Genomic DNA, 26,912 nt, shown 5'->3' on the forward strand with positions numbered 1-26,912 from the left:
TAGTGCTGCCATAACAAAATATCACAGATTGAGTGGCTTAAACAGCAGGGATTTATTTTCTCACAGTTTTGGAGACCGCAAGGCTGAGATCAAAATGCGAGCACATTCTGTTTCTTATGAGGCCTGGGAGGGGAAATCTGTTCCAGGTGTCTCCTTGGCCTGCAGACGGCCTCCTTCTTGCTGTGTCTTCACATGGTCATCCCTCTATCAGACATGCACCCATGTCTGATATCTCTGTGTGTCCAAATCTCCCCTTCTTGTAAGGACACCAGTCACATTGAATTAGGGCCCACCCTAATGACCTCATTTTTTTATTGAAGTATAGTGTTATTTATAATATTGTGTTAGTTTCAGGTGTACAGCAAAATGATTCAGTTATTTTTTTTTCAGATTTTTTCCATTATAGGTTGTTACAAGATATTGAATATTGTTCCTTGTGTTACATGGTAAATCCTTTTTGCTTATCTATTTTATGTATAGTAATGTGTACCTGTTAATCACATACCCTTAATTTATTCCTTCCTCACTCCCTTTTCCCTTTGGTAACCATGTTTGTTTTCTATGTCTGGGAGTCTGTTTCTGTTTTGTATATAAGATTGTTTATTATATTTTAGAGTACATATATAAGTGGTATAAAATAATATTTGTCTTTCTCTGTCTGACTTATTTCACTTAGTATGATATTCTTTAGGTCCATCCACGTTGATGCAAATGGCAACATTTCATCCGTTTTTATGGCTGAGTAATATTCCATTGTGTGTGTGTGTGTGTGTGTGTGTGTGTGTGTGTGTGTGTATGTATATATATATATCACATCTTCTTAAACCAATCATCTGTTGATGGGCATTTGGGTTGTTTCCATGACTTGACTATTGTAAATAGTACTCCTACGAACATTGGGTTTCATGTATCTTTTTGAATTAGATTTTTCATCCTAAAGACCTAATTTTAACTTAATCACCTTTCAAAAGATCGTATCTCCAAATACAGTTACATTCTGAAGTACTAGAGTACCACAGATTTGAACATATGAGTTTGAGGAGGACAAAATTCAGCTCAACTCAGTAGCTTTTTTTTGAGATATAATTGACATACCACAAAATTTATCATTTTAAAGTCTACAATTCATAAAGTTGTGCAACCACCATCACTATCTAATTCCAGAACATTTTCTACACCCCAAAAAGAAACCCCCTACCCTTTAGCAGTTACTCTGCATTCCCTCTCTCCCCTATCCCCTGGCAAATACTAATCTACTTTTTGTCTCTATAGAGTTGACATTTCATATAAATTAAATTATACAGGATGTAGTCTTTTGTGTCTGGCTTCTTTTCCTTAGCATATTGTTGTCAAGGTTCATCTACACTGTAGCATGTGTCAATACTTCATTCCTCTTTATGGCTGAATAGTATGCCATTTATGGATAGACCACATTTTACTTATCCATTCATCAGTTGAGTTGTTTTCACTTTGGGGTTATTATGAATAATGTTGCTATGCACATTCATGTGCATATGTTTGTAGGAAGATATGCTTTCAGTCTCTTGTGTATATGGTTGAAAACGAACTGCTGGATCACATAGGGGCTCTAACTTTTTGAGAAACTGTCAAACTTTTTCCAAACAACTACAACATTTTACATTCCTACCAACAATGTATGAGTGTTCCAATTGCTCCACATCTTCCCAACATTTGTTATTTTCTACTAAAAAAATTACAGTCATCTCAGTGGGTGGGAAGCAGTATGCCACTGCAGTTCTGATTTGCGTTTCTCTAAGACTAATGATGCTGAGTATCTTTTCATATGCCTACTGGCAATTTGTACACCTTCTTTGGAGAACCTTAATGGTATCTTTAAATAAACAGAAATGCTTGTTTTAATATTAGACAATTTATAAATTTTTTCATAATGCCTTTTATATTGTTGTGTATAAGGTTATCTTCCTACTTCAAGATCATGAAGATATCCTTTTACATGTGTTATTTATTTATTTTTTTACTTTTCACATGTAGATCTATAATCCACTTTGGATTTCTTTTTGGTAAATGTAAGGTAAGGGTCAAGATACAATTTTTCCATGTAGCTCTATGATTAACGTAGGAAATATTCATTGAAAAGACATCACTTCCCACCACACTGAAGAGTCAAATTTTGCACAATTAAGGTAAATATACTACTGTAAATATAAATTTTATAAATATATATATATGTATATATATTTTTTCTGGATCTAGTCAGCTTGATTCTATTTGCACCAACACCCACTGTCTTAATTAATACACCTTTATAATCCATCTTTCTTGAAGTCTCTAATAATATTAGTTCTCAAGCTTTGTTCTTTTTCAAGATTATCTTGGCTATTCTTGGCCCTTTTCATGGCCCTGGGGTCTCGTGATAAACCCAGAAAATGAACAGATCACTTGTTTTTGTACTTGGGACCATAGAAGAAATTCCATTCAGCAGAGAGTTTTAAAAATTGATCTTTTGTACTAAATCTTAGCTCATGGAATTTAAACATCCTTTTATGAAATGATTTTTGAACACTTACTGTGAACAAAGCCCACAAATGAAATGGTAAGTGCAGTATATGACAGAGGTTAGTTCTACCTTCAGTGGGTAGTGGTCAGAGATACTCAATAGACTCAAAGGGCTATAAATGATGCAATATAAAAATAATAGTATGTTGATAGAGGTTGACAGGTGGAAAGGACAGTGAAGTTGAACATAAACTTAGAAGCACACATTTCTTCGTTTTACATAGTAGTACATATAAATGTTAGAAACTCAAGAGAAAAGACTAAGGTCGATAAATCAGTAAGGAAGGGATTACAGAAATCTTCTCAGAAGGCATTGAGTATCTCCTAAGAAAAGACCGATAGATACATGTCCCATTTAAAAGTAAAACAAACATACAAATAGTTAAACCTTCTTGCTGCCCACCATGCTACAAAGAAGTTCACCAGTAGAGAAGCCTCACTCATACATGCAGAGATATCAATCAATATTTAAGGGTCCCACTCTTTTGTATGAATAGAGAGAAAGGAATGTCCCCCAAACTCCACCTATAATTAGTATTTTCAGACACAGAAAAAATGATATTGAATCTATGATGAAAGAACAGAATAATACATTAAAAGAACATGTAGAGAACAAGAGCAAGTTACTGGAAATTAAAATGTGATAGATTTTAATCTTCAATAAAAATCTTAAAACACAAAGTCAGGAAAATCTTCCCAAAAGTAGGCCGCAAAAAACAAGGTATGGGAAGTAGGACAGAAAAAAAAAAAGGTTAAAACAATATTTTACTAAAGGGAGTTCTGGGGTGGGGGTGGGGGGATAAGACAAAATAAAATGAAAACAGAAAATAACAGAAAAAAATTCTAAAAATTTTCCCTGACCTAAAGGTCATGTGTTTACAGGTCAAAAATTCCCAACAAGTACCCAAGTTAATGTATGAAAAATATCTTACAACAAGGCCACAGGGATAAAGAGAAGATACTAATATCTCCCAGAGAGAGAGAAAATAAAAATCAACAACATTGTAAGAAGAACTGGAATACCGTGGATTCTTCCATAGCAGAACTGGAAGGCACATGGCAGTGGAGAAACGCCTTCAAAATTCTGAGAACACAAACTTCTACATGCAAACAATCTATCAATTAACTATGAGGGTAGAAAAAATAGTTATTTTAAAACATGTAAGGACTCAAAAATTTACTTCCCAGGCACCTTTTGAAAGATCTGTTCCAACAAAAATAAGGAAATACACCAGAGCAAAGACTTGGAATCAAAGTAATAAAGAGAACAGCAAAGAGAAGACCTAAGATTTAAAAGTAAACCATTTATTTCAGAATCACTGAAAAGAGAGCCTGGGAAGGAAATCTCCAGGAGTGATGGTGGAGAAGTATGTGGAATTAAAACGGCATTGACATGTCTGAGCATTAGGAAATAGATTGCTAGACTATGACAGATCTTTTGGAGCATGTAGCAAGAATCAGCAATAGAAACATAGAAAACTAAACAAAAAAACAAGATAAATTATTAATGCCGTAAAAATTAAAGAGCTGTAAAGCAATATATTCACAGATCACTGTTAAGCTTACCTTGGCTTAGCAAAGATCAAGATTTGCTTAATAGTCAATACATAATGTTTAAAAATAATAAACATAAGTATAATAAGAATATTATTTGGAAATATGTAGATAAACATCATAACACAGAGCTATAGGAGTTGAAAATGGTTATTTTGGGGGAAAGAGACCAAAGGGTGGGATTGAGTGGATCAGAATCTTAGGGTTTTCATTAAAAGGTTTTTTTGGGATTATTTGACTTTTTAATTATTTGCTTGTACTACTTTAATAAAATAGTAAATTATTAAAAATAAAGTTTCATAAATAATAGAGGTTTAAGTACATTATTTAAAGCCCTAAAGATAAGTGATCACTAAAAATATATAAAATTAAATGAGACTGACCAATGGAGAGAGAGAAGAGAGGGAAAGTCAGAGCTAGATTGATCAATTTTGTAGCAGGAAATCAAAATATATGTTTAGAGATTAAAAGTCACGTGATGTGAATTCATTCTCTCTTCAGAGTGACTAAGCTAATCAGCAGAAAAACTCAAACAGAGTAGGACTGAGGCAGAAGAGGGAAGAATCTTACTTTTATTTTTTATAAATCCCTCTGTAAGGTTTGAATTCTTGTTTTCCTGCACATAAATTACTTCTATCATTATAATTATGTGTAATTAATTTAGAATTAACACATGAAAAGATTGTGGCATAATTCACATCAGTGTGGAAAGGTCTCCACACTGCCCTGGATGGAGACTTGCAGGGGAGGAAATACAAGACTCAGGTTTCAGAGATGCCTCTGAATCTTCTCTACAGGTTGGCGCCCAGACCTGGATTGGATAGTTCTTTGTTTGTCTGAGTACATTCATGGATTTTTGGATATGAAATCCCTGAAACTAGGGAAAGACAGATTGCTAAAATGCTTTCCCTAATAAAGTAAAAAGAAATGGGTTTCTGGGGCAGTGATAGCAAGAACAGATGAAGTGTGATAAGGAGTGATTTGAGGAGAGAAAGCATCAGACCAGAAAATCCTGGAGGCTGGCAGGGTCATGCTGAGAAAGTCAGCTAGAAGAGGTTCCTGGTGGCAGGGAAAGGCAATGGTCTTTTAAGATCACAGTTATGTAACATTCGATGTGAAAGTCCAGTCTTGTGCAGCCAGCCAGACATCCCTCTGTTAACTCGAGAGCGTTAGTAAAAGTCTGCTATGCAACTTTATGTGACTGCTGTTTTGAAGAAATCAAAGAAAAGAGGTGATGTTCTCTATAATTGATCAAGATGCAGTGGAGAACAAGAGGCCAGCCATAGTAGCTAAGTAAGCATGAGTGAGAATGACATTTGGGGAGGCAAACAACTGGAAGAAGAGGTGACCATAAGAAATTATAAAGCTCCCCAGAATATCCAGAGATATAAGAATAACACGTGTGGGATAAGCATTGAAAGCTCTACCCAGGCCCTCAGACCTTTTTATTCTGTGCTCTCCTCGGCAGGCTTCTGTGTACTCTGGTTTCTTAGGGTTATACCTTCCACTCTTTTGGGAGGGCTCCCCTCAGGCTGCTAGTCAGCTTTGTAGTCACACAGAGAGAGCTGGCTGCCCTGGGGGCTCATGTGCCCACAGGGTGTCCCTTCACCAATAACTGACTGGTACAGCAGAATGAAAGCCCAGTTCCTTTACCTGGAATTGAGACAAAATGTACACAAACTTATAGTCCAGGGTTCCCTTCTGGGTCAAGGTTAAGCCACCTTCCTTTGACTTTGCCTGGTCACCCTACTACGTGCCTTCCCTGTCCCATCCTGTTTACCCTACTCCTTTTCCCGTTTCTCCTTTGAGAACTTGGAGAAATTCCAAGTTCCTTAATAAATTACTTGCACACAAATTCTCTTCTCAGGGTCTGCGTCTGGGAAATCTGTCCTAAAAGAGACACTAAAGCTATTTTAATTGAAGTATTAAAGAAAAGAGTGATCACACTGGATGGGAAGACTTGGACATGCTCAAGAAGAATACTTGGGTTGCATACAGGCTTTCAAAGGCATCCAAGCTGGTTATTATTGGATGGAGGGGATGTCAAACGAAACCAAATATACCTTAAATATAAAGAGGAACTGAGAAGTTGTTCCAGAGAAAATATTGGTAATCAATAGAAAGAGAAAGGAGAAGACGGAGGAAGATGTGATATTTGACCTGGGCACTGAAGGATGAGTAGGAAGTGAAGATGTAGTGTAAATACATCCCAGATAAGGCTCCAGTATGAAAATAGAAAAGAAGCATTAATTAGAGAAGCATCAGGAAGTGATTGATATAGGGCCCTAATTTCTTATTACAAGGGAATCAAAGTGAAAACAAAGACACTGCATTTTTGACAGGTGATTATTTATTTCTGCCATTCCACCAAATCTAGGGAAGCAGAAGCTTAAAATGAGATGATAGGATATAAACCACCAATAGTTCCACATTAGCAGTGGCATCAAAAATTTCAAAGATTCTTCTAACACAGGTATTTTTTCAGTAAATAATAGCACTTAAGGACCAGTAGAGTTGCTAATGAGGGAAATGTACCTAATTCTCTGTTTTTAAGAGGAAGAGAGGGGAAATAAATGTACTGATTTTTAACTGGTGCTCGACTTCAAGTCTGTAGCTTCAATCTTTCAATCTCCAGAGACAGTTTATACACCTCCAGGGCCATTTTTACATCCTCTGGACTTGGGAGACACTGCATGAGTTTCCTGCCTGCGAGTACTTGTTCACAGCCCGTGCGAACTTCCTAAAAGAGATAAAAGGATGGTTTGAGAGGCTTCTCTCCAAACTGTGAAGGTATAAGATTCCTTCAGGATGCCTACTGATGACAATAAAATTGGAGTATCAAGACCCTCCTTAGGACTGATGCAAGAAATCAGAAGACACTTTGTGCATCTCAGCAAAGTATTTGCCCTAAGATCGAGACCAGCACTGCTCTAAGGCAGCAATGAAACTAAGCAGAGAAGGAACAGCACTGCAGAAGATACTCAGGGAACTTCTTCAGGGTCAGCTGAAAGGATGGATCTGATGTCTATGCAAAAGCATAGCACTTACTGTAATAGAAAATGCAGAGCTGGGAGCCGGGTGGCCTGGATCTATGGAACCCTCCTATCTAGGGGCTTGGTCTTTCTTGCTATAAAATAAGAGAATTAGAACTTGCTTTAAGAGCTCAACATGCGCTTTGAGAGTAAAAGTGCTGATTCTGAAATTGATTTAAATAACTCAGAAATGAGTCCCAATAAAAGTCAGCTCTCATCAGTGTTGGCTGGGACAGTGCTCTAGAGCAGGTTATCATTTTTACAATGTGATAGAATACCCCAAGGTGTGTGCCACTTACCCACTCACACTTGGGCACTTCTGGGTACCAGGTTCTGTTCTCTGAGCAGATGATACTTGGAGAGCCGACCACACTATAGCCAGAGTCACACTGGACAGTGACATTTTCAGGCTCAACATACTGATCCTTGTCCAGAGCCACAGTTCCATCTTTTATCTCTGGTTTCAGACACAGAGCTGTAATGGAAACACGATTTTGATCATTTTGCGATTCTCAGAATAAGATCTTACAATAGTAAAGAATACTGGGGGGTGAGAAACACTGATAATAAATTATGCCTGCAGTCTGAGAGTTGTTCTTTAACTACATTTATTGTATTATTATAACAACAAAATTAATAACAATAATATTAATGTTAATGTATAGCTATCATCAACATAAAACACTATTATTATCTACACTTTGCTGGAGAGAAAAATTAGGTAAAGGCAATTTATGTGACTTGTCTATGGTTGCGTAGCTTTTAGGTGACATGATTATGATATAAACCTAGGTATTGTGGTCTAAAATCTGAGTTTTAAAAACTACTGTATGTCAAAACCTGACTCTTTTCAGCATCTTAAGTATGTAATTTCTATTCTTATGCCCTTAGTATCTTCCTGTATTAAATGGAGACAATGGTGGGAAATTAGACACTTGAGTTGCTGTTAGCCGTGTGGTAAGGAAAAAAAAAAAAATGCACACCTAATCTTGGTCTCATGTCAGGTCAGCTTCTCTATGAGGAGGTGATGACATGCACCAGGTACTAATGGAGATATCAGATACTTCAAGGATGTTCGGGACTTTTCCATGAGTCCTCATTCTAACTTTCACAGGAATTCACTAAAATTGTGCTGAATCCTCACTATTCTCTTAAGTTAAAAATTATTATCTCTAACTCTTGAATATTGACAAAGGTAGTACTGTAGAGCAGTGTGAAAACTACGGTCCATTTTATGTGGTGCTGGGTTCATTGACTACTCATTGGAGAAAAACAAATTTTGACCCCCTACTTTACACCATAAACCCATAGGAATTCCAAGTGGGCTGGGGATATCAATGTGAAAGGTAAAGCAACAAAGCTCTGGAAGATAACATAGAAGAATATTTTTGAGACAAATATTTTTTAATACCGCACATATTTTTTAAACAGCACAGTACCACATCGAAGTATTAAATACAGGAAATGAATAAATAAATACATACATACAAATTTCTAAGTGCTGCCTCTTGCTGGGGGGAAACCATACTGTCAGAACTTGCATGGTGGTCCTACCATCTTAGCAAGGGCCATCAGTAAAGTGGAGTTACCTTTACACTGAGGAACTAGAGATGACCAATGTGAATTTCTGCAGGTGATTTTTTCTTCTCCAACCAGAACATATCCTTCATCACATTTATACTGCACCACAGTAGTAAAGGAAAAAATTGAACTCACATCTTCATAGGATCCATGGGCAATGCTAGGAAACATGTTGCAGTCTTGAATGGCAAAAGAGAAGGGTAGAAGAGAATGAGCTAGAGTTTAACTAACTATTCAGAGTGATGGACTCTTCCCATTTTATAGAACAAAGTCATTAAATTATACTGTTGAGGTATGTTTCATTTACTTAACAAAATCACTAGGAATGATTTATTGAGTTCTTAACCACTTGCTAGACACTGTGTTAATCATCATATATATGTTATACCATTTAATCCTCATGCTAACTCTCTGAGGCCGTATGAACATCAGACCCACATTAGAGAAAAGGAAACACAACCTTAGAGGAGTCAAATATTCTACACAAGGTCACAGCTAGTAAGTACCAGTAACATGAATCAAATTAAGGATTCAACTCAGGTTTGTGTTAGCACAAAGTCCACTGTCACTTTCTGGAATCCTGCTCTTGGTACTGATCATTGGACTTTCACTTTCTACAGCATCAGTGTATGCTTAAAGGCCATAAAATGAAAGTTTGGGCTGAAGAACAATACTCTCCTTGTGACTTGCAAAGTCTAGCAATGCTCCATATTTGATTAAGCAAGTAGCTCAGAAACCAGTTAGAAAACTCTTACCTCCCTCACTTAAAGACAATGTCAGGAATTTAAGACAGGTCAGGAATTTAAATTATTTTAAGAATAATACTTGGGGAAGTATTTTTATAAAGCTTTTGATATCCTGTGAACACCACCTGCAGTCTCAGGTGAGGCTAATGTGTGGAAGAATTTATGCTTCACATTGAGAGAAGGACCCTCAGGAGCTCACTGAGGAAATCTAGTGTGGCTCCTTTCAGGCTGGGGGGACATTAGTCACAGTGAACTAGTGTCCAGCTCCTGTCTGAGAAATCTAAAAGGCAAAGGATGGGCTGTCTAGTGACAGGCACTCTAAGGCTCTAAGGTGAGAGTGAAGGACAGATCTCTGCTGCTTTGAGGTTGGCCTGGACTCCTGACATTATCAGAAGCAAGGCTGAGTTAGCACTTCCAGTAGATTAGAAATGGGCTGCATGAGAAAGACAGTCATGGTGGAATTGTCCTCAGGCCAGTCCAAAAGGGTCTCCTGAGGTGGGAGGAAGCCCTCTGTAAAAACAAAATAACTCTAGAAGTCACCAGATGATACCTAAGAGATAGGAAATAGGAAATGAACAACCAGAATCAGAGGTGGATCCCTGGATCAGCCAGACCCTGAACTGCAAATTGCACTTAGCAATCCTCAGTGATGATGAAGGACCAATTAAAAAAAAAACAAACAACTAACAAGAGAGAATAAGCTTTAAATACCCATGAGGCCAAGAGCCAGCTCAGGTTCTTGTTTCCCTTACCTGTGCTCCTCCCAAAGCTTCAACTCTGGGGGGTTCAGAAAGCATAGTAACGGTAACTCCAAGTAAGTTCTGTTTTAGTTGTGAGGAAAAGAAATTCACCTGTGTATAAATCAACAGCTTCCATACAGCCTTTCTTAAACCTCAGATTAAGCACCTCCATAAAAATATAAAAATGGCTCTTAGTTTTTATAAGTAAGCACATATATGCAGTTCTGTACTGGACTTTTCTTGCAGTGTACTTTAAAATATAAGATTTAATCATACAAATAGTTCTACCACAACACTAGTCACACTTGTGCCAGAGGATTAGAACAGGAAATTAGTTCTGTAGGAGAAGGTGGTGACAGAACTAAGCACCAGAGTATCCAGGGAAGGCATCCAGGAATAAGTCGGAGATACCTTGAAGGACGGATAGAAGGTAAGTAGTTGACAAGATGTGAGAGGCAGATGGATATTGAGACAATGGTGAAGTCTCTGGACTCAGAAGGTCATTACTGTGAGAGAGGGGAGGCAGAATCAGAAAGGGAGATTCACATCAGAGTTGGCAGACATTAAATGCCATTTCAGAGAGTCAGGGCCATGGGTAATGGGAAGATTTGAGGGAACAGAAGAGAAAGGGAAAGGGAAACAGAAACATGAAAAAATAATTGAAAGACTTCTTGACAAATTTGATAAGGCTTTCCTCTACTACCTCAGTCTCTAGAAGAGGGGAACTTAGAGATGAAGTTGGAGGACTGAAAACTCCCAAGCATAAAGTTCTTTATCCTGTACTGATACTATAACCTAAATTAGTACTGCCCCTCAATAATGTTCATGCATCTGATATGAAAAATCATCTTTCAAATATAGATATTCCTTAATTAACCCATGCTTTCCCCCTTACCAGTCTCAGTGAGGAAGAAAACATGGCTTCCACATTTCTAAATCAGTAAGCTAGCTCACATAAGAGCATTCAGCCATTATTTTCAGCTCAGAATTTTCCCTCTAAGCTATCCCAAATCTCCCATTTATATGCCATGACAGCTGTTTCAGGGAACAAATTCATAAATATTTTAAATTTATTATGAAAATTAATTCTCTTTTGTTAGCTAGATAAAATGTTAGCTAACAAAAGAGTAAAACATCACTTTGCTTAGAGGACATTTCCATCTGAATTCTGTAAAAATAAATTAATTTTCATAGTGACAGGTCTTCAGTTCTTGTAAGTTCTCTCAAATCCTTTGGCTTCTCATTCATTGCTAAAATTTTTCTTACATTTCAATAACCATGCCTTACTTTTATATAATGGTTTAGAATTCATGAAGTACTCTATCTTTTTACTCTAGAAAATTTACACCATATTTGTAATAACAGAAAATATTTTTGTTTATGGATGGAATTTTAAAAAATTAAGCAATAACTAAGATTGTAGATAGTATAATTAACCTATTTGGAAAGCAATTTGTTTTAAGCACTTTAGAGCATTTAAATTCAAGAAATTGATTTAAAAATTAAAGATTATTCCTTGCTAAAGCAGCCTCACAAGAATTTTTGCATTTCAACACTTTGTTATTCTAGATACTATAAAATCCTCTATCTGAATTGGAACAATTTCTTTTATACTTAAATTTTATTTCTTATTAATATAGTTCATTGCACTCTCTCAAAAAGATTATGATATACCACCATTTCACTGTATTTGTTTTGTTTTTGTTTTTGTTTTTTTACATCTTTATTGGAGTATAATTGTTCTACAATAGTGTGTTAGTTTCTGCTTTATAACAAAGTGAATCAGCTATACATATACATATATCCCCATATCCCCTCCCTCTTGCGTCTCCCTCCCACACTCCCTATTCCACCCCTCTAGGTGGTCACAAAGCACCGAGCTGATCTCCCTGCATTTCACTGTATTTGATTAATTCTTAATTGGGTGTTTTTCTCCATATGTTAGAGAAAATACCCTCTTTTCCCATAACCACTGTACTCACCACACAAGCAGGAAGGGCACAGCAATAGCACCAAGACCCCAAAAAGATGCAGTGCTGGGAAAATGCAAGACAAATTGGCAGCCATGGCACAGTCTCAGAGGGGCCACAGTGGCGCTCAGCTGTTCTCAGACACGTTGAATCAAGATGAGGAAAAGTAAGCAACAGTTGAAATGGTGCCTAAGCAAAGAAAAGCAGCCTTGGCAAAGCCCAGCTATGTGTCACTAAAGGGGAGGGGTTGGAGGAGTGACTAGAAGGCCAGGTGCTCGGCGTAGCTCTGACAGGGACACGCTCAGAAGGCCCCTTCTTGGGCAGATGCATCTGGAGGCCTCAGGAATTCTGTATGTATTTACTATTGTAACCCCAAGACTTTCTTGCAGTTCAGATACAGAACATGATGAATTCCTTTCTGGATTTATATACATGATGTTCTCTGAGTAAACAAGAGCACATGGTGCAAGGACTTCAGCTCATGATACACAGTGTCTGATGCACAGTTGTCTCCTCAGGAGGTAGAAGCCATAGCATGAGGGGAGATAAGACGTCTGAGAAGCAGTCCCTGTCCAGGGAGTGGTTTCTTTAATCAGGGGTATGAACTGCTCATAGATAAATAGGTTTTTTTAAAGTCTAGAAAATTATGTTTCTCCCTAGATAGCCCACAGTCTAGCCAAAACAGAGTAAAATGTCTCTCAGTGTGAAAATACTAAAGATCTTGCCCAAACAATAATTATTCTCACAATACTTCAGTAGGAACTTCTTTTCCCTATTTCCTGGGTCTTCTAATGCACATAAAAAAGCAAATAATTCACTCTAGGAAGATATTCTAGTGTAGAAGCTGTTTTAGCCTGTGTTTGTAGCACAGAAAAAGCATGCACTGAGAGTTAAATTGTTGAGGATGATGAGTTAAGAAGGAAGATTTATTATGACTCTCAGAATATCTGAATGATGCTGGATTTGAGTGAAGCCCCAAATTTTGTCTCTAAGCACTAAAAGACAAGTGGATGGAAGGCACATGTGTTATTTTTCATGGATTATTAACCCCAAGACTAAGGTTTCTCTTAACCATCTGGGACTGCCTGTCTATTCATCCAGATCATTTCCTAAATTTTGTCTCCTTAAGTGGGCCAGAAGAAACTACTAACCTGGATTCTATACTTTGCCCACCAACTGTGGATTACTGTTCCTAGACGAGATGAAGATAGTTGACTAAACAAAAGAGAAGACTAAGTTCTGGAAATTGTCCTAATGAGCTTCACTACTCAGCTGACCTGGAGTGACTCTACATATCAATAATAGCCAAAACGCTTACTTCTCAAAAATAAATGAGAAGAATTACTAAATACAGCTGAGTGAACTTCTTTGGCATACTAAAGAAAACAAAATTAAATTTCAACTTCCTAGATAGAAAGAAAAAAAATAAACCTACTAAATGGCTGCTGCCTTTAGAAAGAGGAGCCACAATAAAGCAATTTAGATGATTAACCAGAAAGTTTTGCTGACCTGCTTTTAATCTTTAAGCACATCACATACCAGAACTTTACCTAAGTTATCATAACTGATCCTCAAAAACACCTGTGACGTGGTTCTTACCTTCCTCTTTGCATAGATGAGGAAACAGGTTCAAATAGATTAAGTAAACTGCCCCCAAACATTTCAGATAATTAGCAGCTAAGCCAAATTCTGAACCCAAGACTGGTTATAAATTCAAGATTTTTTCTTTATACCAAAATAATTTCCCCTTACTGGCCAATAATGGTTTTCCTTCAGAACACTGAACCAGCCATTTGGGAGTCAATCAGCATTGTTGGCCTTTACTCAGTAGTAGTCTCACCCTCCAGTTGCTGCTGGTGCTGCAGTTAATGGCTTGGACCTGTGACCTCCTCCAGAGAATGTGCTGGCATGGCAAGAAACACCCTATCCTGATGTACCTAGGAAGTTATACCCTGTCCCCCAAGAGCAACGAATGCCGACTGATATTGGAATACAAAAGCCATGACTCCTTGCCTCAAGGCTGGACAAAGCTGTGGTGCAATCTACACACTAGAACCACCATGGATCAGGTGATTCTCCACTTAACCTGAGAACAGTCCTTGATCAGCTCCTTTCTCTCCGTATCCTGCTGCTTTATTCCCCTAGAGTTGTTTCTTCTTTTTGTTTTTGCTGAAGATCACAGCATCAAAAATTCACATGCATCTGAATGCCTTCTGAAGAAGCTGACTGAAGACAGCTTGTACCACTAACGCATCTAGGAAGCAAACTCTAAGAATGGGATTCTAGAATTGGATCATTCTTCAGCCAACTAACCATCAAGACTCCATCGTTGGTGATTCGTGAAATATTGATAGTCCTGGCTTGCTGTATCCTTGCAACAAAAAACATTTTTACCTGGTAAACTCTCATGGCATGTAGATGGAAGAAGATGCATTGGCTGTGCAATATCTCTGACATCTGAGAAGTGTAATAAAAATAGCAATTATTAGGATTTTGCAAGGGACAGCTGAGTACCATTGATGCAGGCCCAGTACCCCTTGCCTGAAAATGAAAGCTCAACACAATCAATCACAATTCAAATCCAAGTGTGAAAGCTACTAGTTACTATTTAAAGAAACCATTATCTCAGGTAGCTGGGAGGCTAATCATGCTAAGGACCAGGTTCAGGGTATAATCATAAAGGAATACTAGAACTTCAATAAAAGGTGAATTCTTAGCCCTGGCAAGTCTCCTACTCAGACTGAGGGCCCTTTCGGAAGGAATGGTGCCTTTAGATTTTCATTGAGGATATCTGGGTAGATGCACTACAGAACCATGAACACCAGATTCCCCTAAACCCAAAGAGCCTATATAATTGACCCAATATCCCTTGTTATAAGATAGTGCCCCTGTTACTTGAAGACCATGCAGATGAATCAAATGTGACAGGTATCTTATAAGGCCATAATTGCCCTCCTCAAGATTTACCCCCCACCTCCCCTCCAGGCATAAGACAAATAGCTGGAATCAAATCTCAGCATGAACTGACTAAAGGCATGCCGGGCCTGCTGAGGGAAGAGAGAAATCATATGCAGGATCTATGGGACCTAGTTAGCATGAGTTTGGAGATAGGAGAGCATGCCTAGGAGGGAATCCCAAAGCAGGATAAGAGAGAGTTTGTCAGGATAGGGGACATTCTCCCTTAACACAAGATTTAGCACCCTGGCAAGTGCCCTGAGTGTCAGTTCTTACATGTTTCTGGATGATTTGGGAAGGTTAGTAAAAATGATGGTCAATATTAAATGTGTAGAGATGCCAGAACAGCCATGGGAAGCTAAGTAGGAAGTGATCAAAGGCTCAGAGAAGTAGATGTGTTAGAATGATCTAATTTATAAAACTAGAAGACCAACCTGCTATCTTCTTCATGGGAGCCCTGAGGACAATAAGGAATGCACCAGTGACAAGGACCAAAATTATAGAGTAACTTAGTTGTGGCTGGCCCTCTGAAGGCTGCATCTTATGGTAGGAGATGCTGTTATCAAACATGGCTGTTTAACAGCACTGGGGAATATAGAATCCCAGGATAGCAGGGCTAAGTGGAAGAACTTAACCTTCAAAAGCAGGTTAGGTGAAAAATACTGGAGGGCTAGAACCAGGGAGATGCAAGAGATGTGCCTAGGATGCAAAATTAAATAAGAACTTATTCTCAGGTTGTGGAAACGCTGACCCTGAAAATGAGAGCCTCCTTAAGAGTGAGGCATGTAGGGCAGTAAGGTTGGAATGCAGCCAAGGGAAGAGGATATCCTGACCTGTAGAATCTGTGAAGAGGGTTAATAGATATGATGTTCCTTAGGGTAAGGATCAGCCAACATGGGAATTTCTTGATATATAATTAAAAGAGGTCAAGAATGAATGATACAAAGACCAAGGTCAGCTACTTCCATTGAATGTCATGATCTTTTGCTCAGTTACCTTCCGCTCTCCCCGCTTGGTAATTTTCTCACCAGTTCTCAGACTGAAAGTGAGGACAGATTCCTATGAGGAAGGACTGTGCAACACCATGGCAAGTATATATATTGTATACTTCTCCAGTCATTGCCCCAAAGGAATCTTCAGTAATTTACTTAAGTCATTGTGCACTAGACTCTTTAGAGACTTGTTGGATCTGAACTATCTCTGGTACCTGGGAACATAAAGTGTCACCATGACCCCATTAAAATAGATGCTACAGGGGCCAGGCAATAAAAGGAATCCTAGTTCATGTCAATCTCACAGTGATCTACTGGGTTTTTGGACCCACCTTGTGGTCATTTCTGTGGTCCTCAAGTGTATAGCAGTTCATAGGACCCTCACATTAGTACTCTGATCTTTGGAATGAAAGCTATCAAGGTAAGGAAACCTATGTTTAAAAAAAAAAAGCTATAAATATTATCATTTACTGCTAAAACACTGAATGCTTTTCCCTTAAGATTAGAAGTTGAGACAAGGATATTGACTCTCATCAGTCCTATTCAGCAAAATATTGGAGGACCTAGCTAGTGCAATAAGGTAAGAAAAATGAATAAAAACATACAGTTTGGAAGGGTAGAAACAAAATTGCTTATCTGCAGACAGCATGATTGTTTATTTGGTAAATTCCAAAGAATTTATAGAAAACCTGCTAGGACTAATTAGAGAATTTAATAAGATCAAATATACATGATCAATATATAAAAATCAATTGTATTTCTATATACCAGCAATGAAAAATTGAAAATTGAAATTTAAAAAGTACTACCATCTCAAAGGCAAAATGCTGAGTGACAAAAGCTATCTCCAAAAATCACCCACTGTACGACTCCATTTGTAAAACAGTCAAAGTGACAAAATATAGATATGGAGAACAGATTAGTAGTTACCAGTGTTAGAGATGGTGGGCCAGGGAAAAGGGGTGAGTGTGAATATAAAGGGGTAGATCAAGGGGGATCTTTGTGGTGATGGAATAATTCTGTATCTTGATTGCTGTGGTTGCTCCACAAGTCTACACTGTGATAAAATAGCTGAGAACTATACACATGCATTGAACCAATGTCAATTTTCTGATATATTGATATTGTTATAGATCTCTAAGATATAAGCATTAAAAGACATTAGGTGGTGGGCACTTGGGACCTCTCTGTACTACCCTGGTTTCTTTCTGTGAATCCATAATTATCTCACAATTAAACGTTATTAAAACAGCACAATCTCTATATGGTGCATGGCAGCTGAAAACACCAAAACATTCATAAAGAAAACAAAACCTAGTTAAATGGACTGATATGCCATATTCATGGATTAAAAGACTCAACATTATTAAGATATCAATTATCTTCAAATTTGTCTAGAGATTCAAAGCATTACAATCCAAATCCCAGCAGAAGATTTGTACAAATTGATGAACTTTTTAAAAAAATTAATTAATTTATTTATTTATTTTGGGCTGGGTTGGGTCTTCGTTGCTACACACAGGCTTTCTCTAGTTGTGGCGAGCAGGGCCTACTCTTTGTTGGGGTGCTCAGGCTTCTCATTGCGGTGGCTTCTCTTCTTGTGGTGCATGGGCTCTAGGTGCATGGGCTTCAGTAGTTGTGGCATGTGGGCTCAGTAGTTGTGGTGCACAGGCTTAGTTGCTCCATGGCATGTGGGATCTTCCTGGACCAGGGCTCAAACCTGTGTCCCCTGCATTGACAGGCAGATTCTTAACCACTGTGCCACTAGGGAAGTCCACAATGAATTATTTCTTAAATGTACATGGATAAATAAGCCAAGGACCTAGAATAGCCCAAATAATTTTGCAAGAGAACAAAAAATTGAAAGACTCATAACTCTTGATTTCAGACTTACTATATAACTATAATGATCAATACATTGTGGTATGGGCATAGGAATGGACTTGGAGGTCGATGGAAAAAATAGAGTCAAGAAATACACTAACACATGTATGGTTAATTGATTATAGACAAAGGTGCCAAGGTAATGCAGGAGAAAGGGTAGACTTTTCAACAAATGGTACCAGAACAATTGGCCATCCACATGCAAAAAAAAAGGAAGCTTGACTCTTACCTTTCACCATATGCAAAAATTAACTCAAAATGGATCATAGATATAAATATAAAACTAACCAATTTGAGAACTACTAGTTTAAGAGATATACTATTCATTCATTCCTCTATGTATACCAAGGTCTAAACTCTTTGTTATAGAACTGTATCTCTAACACATATGTGCCTGGACCTCAGTAGCTCAATTCCTTGCAGAAGTGTCAATGTTAACTCATATTTTACTATATCATCTCAGTTTTATAAAGAGATGATATTTTTGGCTTTTTGAAAAACTCATGAGTTGAGGTTGAAGGCATTATCTATTATTCACTGTTCTTTGTAAAATAACCCCTGTGATAAATTTATTTTCTATTTTCATAACAGACCAAAAAAAAGTTTCTCCTATAGAGTAATGCTTCTTTTTACCAATCAATGTAAATATTTGATCCATTATATTTCTCACTTTTGACTGAAGATGAACTCATTCAAAATTACTATGTAAATTAAATTTTAGTAAATTTACTTCTATCTCTAATGTGATTTTGATTTTTCATTTTTATTTTAGCAAGTTTAAACTATGCATATCTACTATAAACTCATATATTCTTTTTAAATTTTGAAATTATTGTTTCTCCTGCACAAGGTGCTAAACATTAAAAAAAAGAAAACTACTTAAGAAAACTCTTTAGCAGGAAAAAATTTCAGTATGTAAATACACATCATTTGTTATGTATAAATATTATGAGTGATAATTCCTTTATCTTTAAACCTAAAAATATCAGTATCAGAATGTTTATAATTTGCTAAAAATGATGGGAACACATGATTAGGAGCTATTCACTTTCACTATTAGATCAGAGGAATTTTAAGGAAACCTAGTTCCTTTTGAGACCCTTTGCTTCCCTAATGAGGTAGCAAAATGGCAGCTCAATTCATAGTCTACATTCGGATAAAATGTTTCATCTGAAAGACTCTGATTCACCAACTTCCTTCTTCCCAGGCTCTCTCATTAAACCTGAAGAAAGAATGAGTCACATACTTATAGTTTCCCTGTAGTCAGGGAATCATATTTAGCAGCAGAAATTTTTTTATTGATTTTTTGTTCGGCTCAATTAGTAACAAATTAGCATCTCATGTAACTTCAGACACTCTTTATTCATGATATAATAGTCAGCACATACTGAGGGCAAACCTCTAATGGAAATACAAAGATGAACTTAAGATGAATCATTCCACTTAAAACAAGGAGATGAATGCAACCACTCTACTTTCTAGGGACAGGAGCAATCATTTCAAGAAAGAAAGTAAACGATCCCAATGCTAAGTGTGGGAAAGTAATGTTGCAGTGGAAATAGGTTGAGGAGCTTAGGGAGAAGCAGAGAAGCAGTAATCTCATCTTGCTTGGTAGAAATTCAAGTTAATAAAGAAGCAGGCAAGAGACTGGATGATCCTTCTTGGAAGAAGCTGGACAGCAACAGAAAAGATACCAATAAACATTGATGTTTGGGTATTCTCCTGAATTTGTTAGGGTAAAACTAAGCTGCTGAAACAAAGGCAGCAATTCATGTCTTTTTCATGCAACAGTCCAGAGGCAGAAGTGTTTTCAGGTTAGTCAGCAACTCTGTCCAAAGAGGTCATGCAAGGATCAGGCCTCTTCCTCTTTGTCGCTCCAACATCCCCAAGCATGTTGTCCCCATCAGCATGGTGGAAGTTCACTCACCAACACCCTGTCAGCATTTCAGCCCTCATAGGGTGAAAGAGGAAGTGGAAGGTAAGCAGCTTCCTTTTCAGGAAAGTGACTAGGAAGCTGCACCCTTTGGGTGGTTGCTCCAAGGGAGGCTCTAGCTGAGGAGCCATTTCCCCTGCTAATATCTAAAGGGGTGAGAGTAGTTCTATTACTTGAAGGAGGTAGGGGGAAATGGATAATAGGAAACAGCCACCTCTGCTATGGCCCCCAACAAGAAAAAACTAGCTCACTGCCTAATCTCCCCATGTACATAGAACCTAAATCAGCTTTTGTGGGCCTCACCCTTGAAAATGAACATACCATCCAGAATCATCATCAACAGATATTTGCAATGAATAGAAATTCCAAAGAAACTGTTATTAATATCCTCTGAGATATCCTGAGATATATGAGTAGTCAGCACATCCCTAAAGAACAGAACACATTTTAAAATGATGTGAACATTTTATAAAATCAATAAAATTGTTAAAATACAAAGTCAAGGAAATATCCCCAAAGACCATGGGAGTGGGGTGAATCAGAGATGATGGTATAGGAGACAGAAAGAAAATTTAAGAAAATTATGGGAGGTTCAATATCTGCCTAGTAGGATACCCATAAAGAAAAAAGAAAAATAAATGGAGAAGAGAAATATGAAGAAACTATACCAAATGTATAGAAACTATACAAAATGTCTCTGAAAAAAAAAGAATACAAGAGTCTTTGTAGAAGATTAGATATGAAAAAAGTCCTATATAATTAATAATTAAAATGACTTCTGACTTCTCCATTGCAATATTGGAAACTATCGTACTAAGAAGATATTCTTTCAAAGTTCTAAAAGAAAATTATTTTTAATCTAGTTTTCTACACCCAGCAGACTTATCAATAAAGTGCTCAGATGAAGACAGTTTAAACATGCAGGAATTCAATATTTTACTTTCTATACATCATTTCCTAAGCAGTTCCTTGAGGGTGTACTCCAGTAAAATGAGGAAATAAATTAAGAAAGAGGAGAACATGAATCCAAGAAGCTTAGACAGAGTAGGAAGCAAGTACATAGACATGAGACTTCCTACTTCTGCTGAAGTGTGTAGCAGATAGAGTCAAAGTCCTGTCAATATCACTAGGGCCCTATCACTTCAGCACACTCTGCACAATTTCCAAAAGCCAATGTATCTGCTTTGTTTTGCCCAGGCTTTTTCCAGAGTCATTGAAGACTACTCTGACAGCTTGTAGAGCAGGTCAAAAATACCAGGTAATTAGCACTTCCCAAATGTGGACCTTAACACCTATGAGGGATGGAAGACATTGTGCCAATATCCCAGCTCCCTTGCCTTTGAGTGGGATAACTCTCAGGCGTATGTTTGACACCCCCTTTATAGTTTCCCAGTGAGTTTAGATTCCAGTCACCCACAGACGTAGGTGGCTTAACAATACAGCTCTTTTTGGCTGCCTTCCCTTGTCTGTCTCATTGTCTCACTCAATTTCTTAAATACACATAAACACATTTTAAGCACATACCTAAAATCTACCAAGTATTTCTGAATATATAACACACTTAAAACATCAATTACCTATCACTCAATACACTCACAAGTGGGTTTTTTTGCAGCAGAACACAATGATATGATACAATATAAAATATGAAATAGTTTCTTTATTCTCCTTTCAAAAAAAATTATTCAAATGTAAATAAAGAGTGGAATGCCTTGCTTAAGACACGAAACCAGGGGAAGAGTGGCACACCTGGAAAGAGCATGGAAGCTTCGTGTCCTTCCCACATACTTTTTTCTATGTATCTCTTCCATCTGACCGTTCCTGAGTTATATCCTTATGTAATAAACCGGTAATCTAGTAAAATCAATTCATACTACAGAGCCACATCCAGAGGACTTTGGATTTCACAAGAGAAACCATCAATGGGGACCACTGGGAAACATCTGATTTCCCAGGGTCTTGGTGCTCACACCTGAGCCTCTCAGGTGGGAGAGCCGAGTTCAGGACTTTGGACCACCAGAGAACTCCCAGCCCCAGGTAATATCAATCAGCGAGAGTTATCCTAGACATTTCTATCTCAACGTTAAGACCCAGCTCCACTCAACGACCAGCAAGCTCCAGTGCTAAACACCCCATGCCAAACACTAGCAAGACAGGGACACAAACCCACCCATTAGCAGAGAGTCTGCCTAAAATCAAAATAAGGTCATAGAAACCCCAAAACACACCACCCGACATGCCCACCAGAAAAACAAGATCCAGCCTCATCGAAGAGAACACAGACACCAGTCCCTTCCACCAGGAAGCCTACACAACCCACTGAACCAACCTTACCCACTACAGGCAGACACCAAAAACAACAGGAACTACAAACCTTCAGCCTCAGTAAAGGAGATCCAAAACACAGTAAGATAAGCAAAATGAGATGACAGAGAAATACACAGCAGATGAAGGAGAAAGGTAAAAACCCACCAGACCAAACAAATGAAGAGGAAATAGGCAGTCTACCTGACAAATAATTCAGAGTAATGATAGTAAAGATGATCCAAAATCTTGGAAAGAGAATGGAGAAAATACAAGAAAGGTTTAACAAAGACCTAGAAGAACTAAAGAGCAAACAAACAATGATGAACAACACAATAAATGAAATTAAAAATTCTCTAGAAGGAATCAATAGCAGAATAACAGAGGCAAAAGAACGGGTAAGTGACCTGGAAGATAAAAGAGTGGGAATAACTACCACAGAGCAGAGTAAAGAAAAAAGAATGAAAAGAATTGAGGACAATCTCAGAGACCTCTGGGACAACATTAAACACACCAACATTAGAATTATAGGGGTCCCAGAAGAAGAAGAGAAAAAGAAAGGGACTGAGAAAATATTTGAAGAGATTATAGTTGAAAATTTCCCTAATATGGGAAAGGAAATAATCAAGTCCAGGAAGCACAGAGAGTCCCATACAGGATAAATCCAAGGAGAAACACACCAAGACACATATTAATCAAACTATAAAAAATTAAATACAAAGAAAAAATATTAGAAGCAGCAAGGGAAAAGCAACAAATAACATACAAGGGAATCCCCATAAGGTTAACAGCTAATCTTTCAGCAGAAACTCTGCAAGCCAGAAAGGAGCGGCAAGACATATTTAAAGTGATGAAAGGGAAAAACATATAACCAAGATTACACTACCCAGCAAGAATCTCATTCAGATTCAACAGAGAAATTAAAACCTTTACAGACAAGCAAAAGTTAAGAGAATTCAGCAACACCAAACCAGCTTTACAACAAATGCTAAAGAAACCCCTCTAGGCAGGAAACACAAGAGAAGGAAAAGACCTATGATAACAAACCCAAAACAATTAAGAAAATGGTCATAGGAACATACATATCGATAACTACCTTAAATGTAAATGGATTAAATGCTCCAACCAAAAGACATAGACTGGCTGAATGGACACAAAAACAAGACCTGTATATATGCTGTCTACAAGAGACCCACTTCAGACCGAGGGACACATACAGACTGAAAGTGAGGGGATGGAAAAAGATATTCCATGCAAATGGAAATCAAAAGAAAGCTGGAGTAGCAATTCTCATATCAGACAAAATAGACTTTAAAATAAAGACTATTACAAGAGACAAAGAAGGACACTACATAATGATCAAGGGATCAATCCAAGAAGAAGATAACACAATTGTAAATATTTATGCACCCAACATAGGAGCACCGCAGTACATAAGGCAAATGCTAACAGCCATAAAGGGGGAAATCAACAGTACCACAATCATAGTAGGGGACTTTAACACCCCACTTTCACCACTGGACAGATCATCCAAAATGAAAATAAATAAGGAAACACAAGCTTTAAATGACACATTAAACAAGACAGACTTAATTGATATTTATAGGACATTCCATCCAAAAACAACAGAATACACATTCTTCTCAAGTCCTCATGGAACATTCTCCATGAGAGATCATATCTTGGGTCACAAATCAAGCCTTGGTAAATTTTTTTTTTTTAAAGATTTATTATTTTTTTTAAAGATTTATTGATTGCTCTGTTGGGTCTTCGTTTCTGTGCTAGGGCTTTCTCTAGTTGTGGCAAGCGGGGGCCACTCTTCATCGCGGTGCATGGGCCTCTCACTATCGTGGCCTCTCTTGTTGTGGAGCACAGGCTCCAGATGCGCAGGGTCAGTAGTTGTGGCTCACGGGCCTAGCCACTCCGCGGCATATGGGATCTTCCCAGACCAGGGCTCGAACCCGTGTCCCCTGCATTAGCAGTCAGATTCTCAACCACTGCGCCACCAGGGAAGCCCCAAGCCTTGGTAAATTTAAAAAATTGAAATCGTATCAAGTATCTTTTCTGATCACAACGCCATGAGACTAGATATCAATTACAGGAAAAAAATACTGTAAAAAATACAAATACATGGAGCCTAAACAATACACTACTAAATAAACAAGACATCATTGAAGAAATCAGAGGATATAAAAAAATACCTAGAAAAAAATGACAATAAAAACACGATGGCCCAAAGCCTATGGGATGCAGCAAAAGCAGTTCTAAAATGGAAGATTATAGCAATACAATCCTACCTGAAGAAACAAGAAACATCTCAAATAAACAACCTAACCTTACACCTAAAGCAATTAGAAAAAGAAGAAAAAAAAAAAAACCAACGTTAGAAGAAGGAAAGAAATCATAAACATCAGATCAGAAATAAATGAAAAAGAAACGAAGGAAATGATAGCAAAGATCAATAAAACTAAAAGCTGGTTCTTTGAGAAGATAAACAAAATTGATAAACCATTACCAGACTCATCAAGAAAAAAAAGGGAGAAGACTCAAATCAACAGAATTAGAAATGAAAAAGAAGAAGTAACAACTGACACCACAGAAATACAAAGCATCATGAGAGATTACTACAAGCAACTATATGGCAATAAAATGGACAACCTGGAGGAAATGGACAAATTCTTAGACATGCACAACCTTCTGAGACTGAATAAGGAAGAAACAGAAAAAATAGACAATCACAAGCACTGAAATTGAAATTGTGATTAAAAATCTTCCAACAAACAAAAGCCCAGGACCAGATGGCTTCACAGGCAAATTCTATCAAACATTTAGAGAAGAGCTAACACCTATCCTTCTCAAACTCTTCCATAATATAGCAGAGGAACACTCCCAAACTCATTCTATGAGGCCACCATCACCCTGATACCAAAACCAGACAAAGATGTCACAAGAAAAAACTACAGGCCAATATCGCTAATGAACATAGATGCAAAAATCCTCAACCAAATACTAGCAAACAGAATCTAACAGCACATTAAAAGCATCATAAACCATGATCAAGTGGAGTTTATCCCAGGAATGCAAGGATTCTTCAATATACACAAATCGATCAATGTGATACACCATATTAACAAACTGAAGAAGAAAAACCATTCGATCATCTCAGTAGATGCAGAAAAAGCTTTCAACAAATTTCAACACCCATTTATGATAAAAACTCTCCAGAAAGTAGGCATAGACGGAAGTTATGTCAACATAATAAAGGCCATATATGACAAACCCACAGCCAACATTGTTCTCAATGGTGAAAAACTGAAACCATTTCCACTAAGATCAGGAACAAGACAAGGTTGCCCACTCTCAACACTATTAGTCAACATAATTTTGGAAGTTTTAGCCACAGCAATCAGAGAAGAAAAAGAAATAAAAGGAATCCAAATCAAAAAAGAAGTATAACAGTCACTGTTTGCAGATGAAACGATACTATACCCAGAGAATCCTAAAGACGCTACCAGAAAACTGCTAGAGCTAATCAATGAATTTGGTAACATAGCAGGATACAAAATTAACGCACAGAAATCTCTGGCATTCCTATACACTAATGATGAAAAATCTGAAAGAGAATTTAAGGAAACACTCCTATTTACCATTGCAACAAAAAGAGTAAAATACCTAGGAATAAACCTACCTAAGGAGACAAAAGTCCTATATGCAGAAAACTATAAGACACTGATGAAAGGAATCAAACATGATACAAACAGATGGAGAGATATACCATGTTCTTGGATTGGAAGAATCAACTTTGTGAAAATGACTATATTACTCAAAGCAATCTACAGGTTCAATGAAATCCCTATCAAAGTACCAATGGCATTTTTCACAGAACTAGAACAAAAAATTTCACAATTTGTATGGAAATACAAAAGACCCTGAATAGGCAAAGCAATCTTGAGAAAGAAAAATGGAGCTGGAGTAATCAGGCTCCCAGACTTCAGACTATACTACAAAGCTACAGTAACCAAGACAGTATGGTACTGGCACAAAAACAGAAATATAGATCAATAGAACAGGATAGAAAGCCCAGAGATAAACCCACGCATATATTGTCACCTTACTTTTGATAAAGGAGGCAAGAATATACAATGGAGAAAAGACAGCCTCTTTAATAAGTGGTGCTGGGAAAACTGGACAGCTATATATAAAAGAATGAAATTAGAACACTCCCTAACACCATACACGAAAATAAACTCAAAATGGATTAAACCTAAATGTAAGGCCAGACACTATAAAACTCTTAGAGGAAAACATAGGCAGAACACTCTATGACATAAATCACAGCAAGATCCTTTTTGACCCACTTCCTAGAGAAATGGAAATAAAAACTAAAATAAACAAATGGGACCTAATGAAACTTAAAAGCTTTTGCACAGCAAAGGAAACCATAAACAAGTTGAAAAGACAACCCTCAGAATGGAAGAAAATATTTGCAAATGATGCAAGTGACAAAAGATTAATCTCCAAAATATACAAGCAGCTCATGCAGCTTAATATCAAAAAACCAAACAACCCATCCAAAAATGGTCAGAAGACCTAAATAGACATTTCTCCAAAGAAGATTTACAGATTGCCAACAAACACATGAAAGGATGCTCAACATCACTAATCATTAGAGAAATGCAAATC

General features: G+C 37.4%; 1 protein-coding gene across 1 annotated transcript in view; it reads right to left on the minus strand.

The window, feature by feature from the left end:
* Positions 1 to 816: 816 nt before the first annotated feature.
* The window catches only part of C4BPA (complement component 4 binding protein alpha), a 155,707-nt gene continuing 129,611 nt past the window's right edge, over positions 817 to 26,912 (minus strand). Inside the window, exons 27-28 of the mRNA XM_082436825.1 lie at positions 7,424 to 7,599; positions 817 to 6,832 (exon numbers count right to left, since the gene is read on the minus strand). Coding sequence (XP_082292951.1) covers positions 6,695 to 6,832; positions 7,424 to 7,599 — 314 coding nt within the window. The 3' untranslated portion in view covers positions 817 to 6,694. The remainder of the gene's footprint in view (positions 6,833 to 7,423; positions 7,600 to 26,912) is intronic.

This window comes from Balaenoptera physalus, assembly GCF_965194825.1.
Source record: "Balaenoptera physalus genome assembly, chromosome: 1".
NCBI classification, from domain to species: domain Eukaryota; kingdom Metazoa; phylum Chordata; class Mammalia; order Artiodactyla; family Balaenopteridae; genus Balaenoptera; species Balaenoptera physalus.